The sequence below is a fragment of the Cherax quadricarinatus genome, chromosome 45 (assembly GCF_038502225.1).
Source record: "Cherax quadricarinatus isolate ZL_2023a chromosome 45, ASM3850222v1, whole genome shotgun sequence".
In the NCBI taxonomy this organism is placed as follows: Eukaryota; Metazoa; Arthropoda; class Malacostraca; order Decapoda; family Parastacidae; genus Cherax; species Cherax quadricarinatus.
Genome location: NC_091336.1, coordinates 22,270,199 through 22,281,594, shown reverse-complemented (window position 1 = coordinate 22,281,594; position 11,396 = coordinate 22,270,199). Strand labels below are relative to the sequence as shown.

The 11,396-nt window shown below is 38.5% G+C and overlaps 1 protein-coding gene across 1 annotated transcript in view; it reads left to right on the top strand.

The window, feature by feature from the left end:
• Window positions 1-471: 471 nt before the first annotated feature.
• Window positions 472-11,396, top strand: part of LOC128694904 (neural cell adhesion molecule 2-like) — a 426,519-nt gene continuing 415,594 nt past the window's right edge. Inside the window, exon 1 of the mRNA XM_070094360.1 lies at window positions 472-1,497. Within this exon, the coding sequence (XP_069950461.1) occupies window positions 1,308-1,497 (190 nt within the window). The 5' untranslated portion in view covers window positions 472-1,307. The remainder of the gene's footprint in view (window positions 1,498-11,396) is intronic.

Here is an 11,396-nt window from a genome sequence, read left to right as displayed (position 1 = left end):
AGTGGTGATGATGGTGATAGTGGTGATGATGGTGGTAGTGGTGATGATGGTGATAGTGGTGATGATGGTGATAGTGGTGATGATGGTGGTAGTGGTGATGATGACAATGAAATTAATGATGATCTTGATACCAGCTAATGTTCAAATTTCGTTTTACTATGTATATTCCCTTCCTACCTATTACTCTCCCCATTGCCCTTCCTACCTATTACTCTCCCCATTGCCCTTCCTACCTATTACTCTCCCCATTGCCCTTCCTACCTATTACTCTCCCCATTGCCCTTCCTACCTATTACTCTCCCCATTGCCCTTCCTACCTATTACACACCATCCCTATTACATTAGTTTTCTCCCTTCTTTTTCTATTCCTCCCTCCCAACCTTTATCCATTTCCCTTGTCACCTATTTGAACTACACTCTCTTCCTTATCCCCCATTCTCTCTCTCTCTCCTCTTTCTCCTCCTCGTTCTCATCTTTTACCACTTACTCCTCTTTCTCATCTTCCTCCTGCCCTTTCCCCTACTCTTCCATTAGGGAAGAGGAAAGAGGGGAACAAATGTGACGCAGAAAGCAGGTGGGAAGGAAGCTGGGAAAAGGTATAAAGACGGGAAGTGGGAAAGAGAGCAAGGATTGAGGAAGAGGGTAGGGTGAAAAGGGAGAGGGAAGGGAGAAGAGAAGAGGAAGCAGGGAGAAGTAACTCACACACACTAACTACCAATGTACACGCTAACCACCTTACTAATTGGCCTCGTTCATCCTCTCCATAACTCACCACTGAACGACCAGAAATGATGGAACAGCAAACACAAACGATCAGATAAATGAATAAAGATCCAAAATAAGGAGAGAAAAATATATATAATACTAGAAAGAAGATAAAGTGAATTTATTATATATATCTTACAAATAACTGTTGTGTGACATAAATTATGATCGGTATATAAATTCTGTATATAAATTACTTGATTTATTTCAATATATCTGGAAGAAATTGCTGGATAAGAGGGTTAAAGCAAATTGCCCGTGAAGATTGGCCGGATAAACGAGTGTTGGGAATATGGACGGTCCAAGTGCCGAGGCCGGATATGGAGAAATTAACAGAGCTATCGGTTAAGTGGAGAACATTTACGAAGGGCTACACTTCAACAGGCGAGAAAGCATCCGGAGTTCGAACCTGGATCCAGAACTGAGACTCTGGGGAAAAAACACTTTAAAATTTTGAATAAACGTATACAAACCAGCAGAGGAACTTGATTCACACTGGAAGAAAAAACAGTGTGCTTTATTCGATCTAAGGGAAATAAACAATGAATTTATACAAGATTCTCAGGGATTTCAAGATGAATGAGTTCGGCGCATCTCAGTGTTGGTGGACAAAACTTCTTTCTCCACTGCTACTTCTGCTGGTGCTACTGCTGTTGGTGGACTGCTGTTCCGGGCAACTACACGAGGAGGAGGCACAGCAAACAACGCCGCAATCTGCTGCACTCACTGAAGGTAAGGTGGTTGGTTTCTTTCTTATGCGGACTAAGCTGTTATAATGCAGTGGAACAATGAGAAACTCATGAGAGATAAGTTAACACATGAAATGGTTCCAAAAAGGGCCTTTGGACAACCAACGTAATCTCTGGACAAAGGACACGGGGATTTGGAAAATCATCTTTTTCTCTGGATGACGGTGACGAACCTTCGGATAATCAAAGGAGTGTTTGGACAACGAAAATGATATTTGGGATAACCCAGGGAGATTTTAGACAGGGTAAACAAACATTTAGCTAATTAAACTTGCTTTGGGATAACGAAGACGAGCCTTTGGAACACATGAGAGCCTTAGAACAAGAAAGGTTAGTTAGAACCTCCAAACAAAAATTCATTGCACAACTCATCTGGACACAGCTTAAATCTCCTTAGAGGTTTAAGACAATGGACCTTTTGCTGTCTTAACGTTACTTCCAATAACATCTGCACTTCTCTTACAGCTAGCCAAGGAGGTTCAGTATCTGGGTCTGAGACCTGTACTTTGACAACAAATGGCCTTTAAGTAAGCCCCCCAAAATTTTATTGCTAATGGCAAGAGTTTTATGATGTTGATAGAGAGGAGGTAATGTGTCCTTGGGGCAAATATTGATGTTAGCCTTTCTAGTTCTATATCTGTCTCTGTCTCTGCTTGTGTCTGTCTCCATTAGTCTTTGTTCCTGTCTCTCTTCGATTCTGTCTCTCTCTCTCTCTCTTTCTTTCCCTAAAGTTAGTCTTTTGAGTACCCGGGGCATAATAGACTAGTACCAGCAGCAGCGCCAGTAGTAAAAGCAGTAGTAGTAGTAGTAGTAGTAGTAGTAGTAGTAGTAGTAGTAGTAGTAGTAGTAGTAGTAATAGTAGTACTAGTTGTAGTAGCTTTCGTTGTAGAATATTTGCAGTACGGTAACAGTAGTAAATTTCCCTGTACTTACCAATACTTCACTGATATTTGTATAGATCAGCATTATCTGACATAATCAAGATAGTTAAACAGAACTTAAAAGCAGAAATGTTTATAACATTAAAATATATCTAACGAATTCTCCCAATACATCAGCTACAAGAATGACGTAGAAGCTACGATGGGAATTTTAATTGACTGCGAGTACAGAAAACATATAGCATTAAAGAAATATTTTTCGTACTTAGCACAGTTTCTTCTGTGATTATCGTCGTCGAAAATTTCTCCAACAGAACTCGAGTATGTATTTGATCTGTTAAAAGGATCGGTAGTTCCCATTCTTGGATCAAGAGCCCTTCAACAGAATCAAGGCCCCTTCCCTCGGAGAGTTAAAATAATCTCGATTTCCAAGAAGTCTTCAACTGCATATTACATAAAATGTTATTAGGTAAAATAAACTCGCTAAATAACACACACACACACACACACACACACACACACACACACACACACACACACACACACACACACACACACACATACACACACATACACACACATACACACACACGCACACACATACACACACACACACACACACACACACACACACACACACACACACACAGTGTGTGTGTGCGACCAGTGAAGAGGCGGGGCCAGGAGCTTGAACTCGACCCCTGAAACCTCAACTAGGTGAGTACAACTAGGTGAGTACACTCACACACACACACACAGAGGAGAGATAGGGGGGACATGATAACAACATACAAAATACTGGGAGGAATTGACAAGGTGGACAAAGACAGGATGTTCCAGAGATTGGACACAGTAACAAGGGGACACAGTTGGAAGTTGAAGACACAGATGAATCACAGGGATGTTAGGAAGTATTTCTTCAGCCACAGAGTAGTCAGTAAGTGGAATAGTTTGGGAAGCGATGTAGTGGAGGCAGGATCCATACATAGCTTTAAGCAGAGGTATGATAAAGCTCACGGTTCAGAGAAAGTGACCTAGTAGCGATCAGTGAAGAGGCGGGGCCAGGAGCTCGGACTCAACCCCCGCAACCTCAACTAGGTGAGTACACACACACACACCATATACACACTGAGAGATACTCACCTCTCAATGCATATGTATGTGTTATACATAGAAGCTCCTAAATATATACATCAGCCGGCCCCCAACAAGCTACCAGCCAGAATTTTAAGCCGAGCCATTAAATTAGGTACCAACTAATAATATTGCTAGACTCATAATTTTGGTGAGTAATAAAACTAACGACTGGAAACTAGCAAATGTTACTGTAATAATCACTCGCTCTAAACTACCACATCATCATCAGAGACATGACCGTAATGTTTCTACATTGTAATTACTTATTAATAAAAAAAAAGACAAATGGATTTTATAATTAATGACGCTGACTAACAAATCTTTTAGTGTTCTTCTGTCATATATTTAAATTAGGACGTAAATGTTCTCAGACATACCTCATTATTATTATTTTTATTATTATTATTATTATTATTATTATTATTATTATTATTATTATTATTATTATTATTATTATTATTATCATTATTCTTATTAATATTTTTATTATTATTATTAGTATTCTCATTATTGTTACTCTTATTATTATTATTATAATTATATTTCATTATTATTGTTATTAGTATTAACAGTAGTAGTCTTATTATTGTTGGTATTATTATTATTATTATTATGACCAGTAAGGGGTCATATTTTGCATGGAAAAGGAGTGGCTATCAGATACGATCTAGGAAAAGTAAGGGTAGTTCCTATTCTTGGATCAAGAGCCCTTCACCAGCACCGAAGCCCCTTCCCTCGGAGGGCCAAAATTACCTCGATTTCCAAGAATCTTCAGCAACGTACAACATAACATATTAGACAAAATAAACTCGCCAGGAATAGGATCATTGTCTTGTTTACCGGCAATAAAGAATAATTTATTATTTAATTCACGGGCAACCGCTAAACCAGTAGGGGTTGTACAGTGTCTGAAAACTGGGAGATAATCACTCTCGATCCGATTAAAGGAAGGATAAAAATATATCTTCTTGGATAAAGAGAAGACTGATACGGTTTTATGTTTTTTACGAACACTCTTGTGTTGAAAGAGACTTTTTGGATTTTGCCACTGAAGTGGCTAGTTTATTGTGCACTTCATTTTTTATAATGTGTTGAAAGAATGCAATATACACGCAAAATTTTCAGACATATCTCAAAACTGTTATGGTTTATCTGTTGTTTGAACTTTTATGTGTTCCAAGAATGAAATTTTTACTGAAACCGTTCATAGGTATCAAGGAACGACCCTCCAAGGCTGGAAAAAGTGTATAGTTTTCAATAGAGAAATATTTCAACGGCTAGGTGTAACAGCCGAGGAACTCTGGGATTGATTTTTCACTAAATCTTTTTCATGATTTACATAAGCGTCCTCTAAATGGAGCCAACGTGAATAATTGCAGAGAGGGTAATGTGGTAGTAGAAGTCATCCGTGGCCGGCTGAGAGTATCCAAGATGACCTGCGTAAGATAACGCTGTGGACGGACACATGTAAGGTTCAAAATTTTGGCTATAGTGATGCTGAAAATGAAATGTTTGTATATCAACTATCCTAGATAATGGAAGTGAATGGCTTGGGAAGCGTCATTAGCCTTGATCTCAAATACACTTATCATTGTCGTGCGGCTAGCAGAATGGTAGGTTACGTTCCATTGCTATAAATTTCAGGTGCAAAGAACCAGAAATAATGTCTCTACACTTCTCTATTAACCCTTAATTTGAAGAATTATCTGCAGATTCATCGGTATTGTAGCTTATTATTCCATCATTGATTCTGTAATGTTCATGTCAGGTTTCCTTTGTGATATGTTGGCCAGTTTTTGTCCCATTGTGGATCAAGAAGATATTATATTAATGGTATATAATATCTACAAATAAATGAGTACGTCACACATACAGCAGTTTGGTGTTTTTATTGATGAGATTTTTCGCTCGCTCAGCAGGCTTTTTCAACCGAAACAAAGGAGATATCAGATACCGTGCAGATGAAGATATGAGGTGATCAGTCCCTAAGCCCAGAGAAGTTTGAGGTGATCAGTCCCTAAGCCCAGAGAAGTTTGAGGTGATCAGTCCCTAAGCCCAGAGAAGTTTGAGGTGATCAGTCCCTAAGCCCAGAGAAGTTTGAGGTGATCAGTCCCTAAGCCCAGAGAAGTTTGAGGTGATCAGTCCCTAAGCCCAGTGAAGTTTGAGGTGATCAGTCCCTAAGCCCAGAGGAGTTTGAGGTGATCAGTCCCTAAGCCCAGAGAAGTTTGAGGTGATCAGTCCCTAAGCCCAGAGAAGTTTGAGGTGATCAGTCCCTAAGCCCAGAGAAGTTTGAGGTGATCAGTCCCTAAGCCCAGAGAAGTTTGAGGTGATCAGTCCCTAAGCCCAGAGAAGTTTGAGGTGATCAGTCCCTAAGCCCAGAGAAGTTTGAGGTGATCAGTCCCTAAGCCCAGAGAAGTTTGAGGTGATCAGTCCCTAAGCCCAGAGAAGTTTGAGGTGATCAGTCCCTAAGCCCAGAGAAGTTTGAGGTGATCAGTCCCTAAGCCCAGAGAAGTTTGAGGTGATCAGTCCCTAAGCCCAGAGAAGTTTGAGGTGATCAGTCCCTAAGCCTTGCTGTATTCCATAAAATCGTAATAACACAATTACAAACAAGCCATGGAACGGGTGGGGTCTGAACCCATGGCGAGTGACTCGTAAAACTCCAGGCCAGCTGGTCATAGTAAGATTCATCCAACTGTGACCACAAATGAAAGTTTTCACAGGTGAATGTCCCGCCAGCGTGGCTGTGGCGAACTCTATCTCAAGTCCCCTTGACTTAGAAGAGGTAGCAGTCAAACCAGGGTACGGGTGGGGTTAGAAACCACAGTAAGTGAGTCGTTAAACTACAGGTCATTGCGTAAATCACTGGACCATCTGGCTACAGTAAGATTAATCCAGCTAGGTATATTTATACACCATAGAAAGTGGTGTGGCAGTCGTAGCAGTGGCCAGGGTATAGGGGTGTTCGCTCCGATGATGCTCAGGATAGTCTTTTGTTAGCATCCACCCGTAGCACAGTATCCAGATGTAATACAGATGGTATAAGGAAGAACCGCTGATATACGCAGTTCTGTAGGTGACAGTGCAGTAACATGAATAGTTGCAGTAGGAACACTTTAAAAAGTAGATGTAGTTAGTAACGCATGCCTCCGTTCGCTTTTTTCTCCCCTATAAGTTTTACAGTGTTCACAATGCAGTATATGTTGTATGTATAAACGTAGGATATGTTTTCCCCCTTGTCTCGTGCAGGCAGTGGCCTGAGGGAGTGGAGGGTAGGGAGAGAACATTTTTGGTTTGCAGTCCCTGCCCCAAAACATCTGAATAACAGTAGACAGTTTTTAATCCAAACAGATGTAGACATCTCTCAGCAAATAGCCCTGGTGTGGAATCTTGTATTATTCGGTGAAAAAGATACATATATGATACAGAAATTCTGAACTTGACACCTATACAACTTTGATCTAAGAAATTAGAACCGAGATTCTCTTCCGGAGATCAAGCCTCCGTTTTCCCCGGCACTGTACGTGGGAGTACGTGGGAGAGGACAGACAGCCAAAGAATTCAAGGAAACAAGTGGCGCAAAGTTGACAAGTGGTGAAAAAGACATATTTGTGAAAAAGACACAAATGAGTCTTTTCTACAAATGTGTCTTCACAAGAGTGCCTTTCTCACAAAAGTAATTTTCTTCACAAGTGTGTCTTTTTCACCACTTGTCGACTTTGTGCCATTTGCCCCCTGAAATTCTTCGGCTATCTGTCGACTCCCATGTACAGTGCCGGGGAAACAGAGGTTTGATCTCCGGAAGAGAATCTCGGCTCCAGTTCCTTATATCAAGGATCCTCACTTGAAGGGAAGATCTGTTATCTTCAATGTCCATGTACTATCTCTGTATATTCGGTCCAAGTCAGACCGAAACGTCGTCGTAAGCTTCTCTCTTTTATGTGCGGGTTATTTGTGTATCGTTCCAGTCACGGTATTGTGCCTTTTTTTGTCATTTCTCTATATTCTCCCGGAAAGTTGCATAGGTGTCAAGTTAAGAATTCTTGCGTCTTTTTTTCATGTTAAAACTTGTTATTCTACATAATAAGAAACCTGGCTGGAGTAATATATTTAGTGCAGCACATTATTTGTAGTACAATATAAATACCTGAAGTCAGCTTAATTTCAGAATATTTATGTGGTCGATTGGTTTGATTGCTAGATTGAAATTCACACGTGAAATCATGTTCTAAAGGCCCGTCATTTGAAAAATAAATGGTTGTTGATATACGTACAACCTGTATGGAGCTGCTGATGGCTGCCCGTCTTGAGGTATAATAACTATTACGTCTGCACACGACGTTGACTCAGGTGGTGGACCATTAGAACGTTGACTCTGCATATAACATTAAAAACCCAATATTTCTTCAGTGTTAAAGGCTCTGTTATATTTTATCCAGACATAATCGAGGAGAAAAGATGAGCTTCCATGCACGGCCCTGTGCCAAACCCAGTGGTCGGTTACGTAATGGGAGCAGGCAATCCAAGAGAGTGGTGCATACTCAATGTGAGATCGAACTTGTGCCTCGTATTGAATTTTGCAGCGTCTGCTGTCGAGCAAGGACGAGATGTGCCTTCGTGCTGTGAGTGTCTTGGTTACTTTGCTTGAAACACGCCACATGCTGTTGAACGAGGACGAGATGTGTCTTCGTGCTGTGAATTTCTAGGCTATATTGCTTGCAAGCCTCGCATAGTCAGTAAAAATTTATATTTCGTCCTCATTCTCTTCCACTATTTCCCTCGCCTTTGTTTCTCAAAAACATAAATATAATTTAAATAATTCACAAATATATAAGATTTCTAAAAAAGCTTCGTAATATTTAGAATAAAAATATGAAAAGGTCAAAATTTTGCATGTACAGTATATTGGGTGAAGATCCTTCCTTCATAAATTATGGATGTCGTAAAAGGCTACTAAAGTGCCAGGCGAAGAAGACAGCTCAGTACTACTCTTGGAAATCATAACACTGAAGACAAAGAAGGCAATGTTTTCTTCTTTAGGTCGCCCTGCTTTGCTGGGAAACGGCTGAGTTATAAAAACTCTGCTGTATATAAATGTCATGTGCAAATCCAGATTCTTCCTTACAGAACAACTCATCCAGAACTTGTTTTATATTTCAGTCTACATAACGAACTTTATTAGGCTTGGAGGAAGGTTGATATTACACACAATAATACAGGACAGATTATTATTATTATTATTATTATTATTATTATTATTATTATTATTATTATTATTATTATTATTATTATTATTATAGTCACTTGAAAACACTAAACATATGGGTCATGCAACACCTGAATAATGGAAGTAATCAGGTTTGATTGTAATTTAAATGTTTACTCTTGACATCACACTAAAAATCTTCTGTTTAAGGTCAACTGTTAAAAGAATGGTATAGCAATCAAGAATTTACCTCGTAAAGGTTGTTGTTAGTTTTACACTGGACGAACTGGCAAAGATTTAAAGAGGAAAATAAAACAACATAGAGTGAAAGCCAAAAGCAAGAGGGAGGCGTCTATAGCTCTCCGGATAAAATATTTCCCCCTTTCCTCAATAATTTTTGACATTCCAACTATAATTTGTGTGACAATGAAGAAGGGATGAAATGGCTAGAGGGGCAGTTGCCCCTTCCCCACTGTATCAAGCCTGTGACAAGGGTAAAAACATCTATATTGAGCTTGCAAGCGAGCGTGTCCACCCCATGTCTCCCCATGGAAAAGTTTGAGCGAACATCCACCCTGCGAGAAGAAACATTTCACATTTTATGTCCCCCAAAATCCAAAACAAAATCTATCTACATAACTTAGCCATTGCTTAAGGAAGATAGACTGTTGACAGCAACATATGCAATATACTCTAGCCATTCAATAGTTAGCCAGACGCACATATTGGTGACGGATATAATGTATATATTAATCATAGCTCGCTCACGTTTCCCTCTCTCATAATTACCATGTTCCGTGTCGACTTCGGTAACAGGTTTAAAGGCTTAGTGAAACCCAGCAGGCTGTATCCTGTAATTATCTTATTTGTAATTTGTAATCGTCTCATGTCACTTGTACTTTATTTCCTGAACTTTCAAATTAGCAGCAATATTCTTATATATACCTTAGGTGCTCGTTAAAGTTTGCGTCTTCTGAGGATACAAAAATATATACACGATTGTACTGAAATACGTCAACTTTTTAACTTTTCTGATATATATATATATATATATATATATATATATATATATATATATATATATATATATATATATATATATATATATATATATATATATATGTCGTGCCGAATATGTAAAACTGGTCAATTAGCAAGAACTCATTTAAAATTAAGTCCTTTCTAAAATTTTCTCATATACGTTTAAAGATATATTTTTTTCATTAATGTTAATGTAAAAATTTTTAATTTTGTACCAAAAGAATCTTAGAAAACTTACCTAACCTTATTATAACAAGTGCAATTTATTTTAGCCTAACCCAACTAAATATATTTTAGATTTGTTTACAGTAATTTAATACTAAACAAACACAGTGAAATATATTTTTTCGATAGGTTGAGAATGATTTTGGCGAAATTATTGCATACACAAATTTTCGCTTGTCCTATATGGCAAGATGAGCGTTGCTATTTGAGCCAAGATCGCAAGTTCTGCCTATTCGGCACGACATATATATATATATATATATATATATATATATATATATATATATATATATATATATATATATATATATATATGTTTTTTTATTTATTATCACACTGGCCGATTCCCACCAAGGCAGGGTGGCCCGAAAAAGAAAAACTTTCACCATCATTCACTCCATCACTGTCTTGCCAGAAGGGTGCTTTACACTACAGTTTTTAAACTGCAACATTAACACCCCTCCTTCAGAGTGCAGGCACTGTACTTCCCATCTCCAGGACTCAAGTCCGGCCTGCCGGTTTCCCTGAACCCCTTCGTAAATGTTACTTTGCTCATATATATATGTATGTATGTATATATATACATATCTTGTGCCGAATAGGTAAAACTTGCGATTTTAGCTTAAATACCAACTCTCTTCTTGCCGATTAAGGCAAGCGAAAATTTGTGTATGCAATAATTTCGCAAAAATCATTCTGAACCTAATAAAAAAAAATATTTCATTGTGTTTGTTTATTATTAAATTATGTTAAACTTATCTAAAATATGTTTAGGCTAAATTAAGTTGTTATATTATATTACTATATTTAAGGTGAATAGTGTAAGTAAACGACTTCCAGCTATTTTTAGAGGGAAACGGAAATTATTACAAAGACGGGAGTAGGAGAGAGAGAAAGAAAGAAAATTATATTTTAACTCTTTCTTTCTGTTCTACCTTATTTGTTTCGTTTCCATGCATTCCCACTTACTATCTTGTTATTTGTTTTCTTCAGCCATTTACTAGCTAGCTATATTCTTCATTCCATTTTTATTTTATTTTTTTGCTAACTGCCTCGTTTATCTTCTTTCTCTCCTTATCCCGCTCCCTCTCCCTATACTCTCTTATTTTCTTCTCCCTCCCCACATTCTGAATTCTATTTATCTTCCTCCCCTCCCTCCCATTCTCTACATCCTCTCTCTCTCTCTCTCTCTCTCTCTCTCTCTCTCTCTCTCTCTCTCTCTCTCTCTCTCTCTCTCTCTCTCTCTCTCTCTCTCTCTCTCTCTCTCTCTCTCTCTCTCTCTCTCTCTCTCTCTCTCTCTCTCTCTCTCTCTCTCTGTCTGTCTCCCTCTTCTCTCCCTCAGAGTCGAATCTGTTTCCCTTTTTTTTCTCCTCTTCTCTTCCTCGTTTCTCTTTC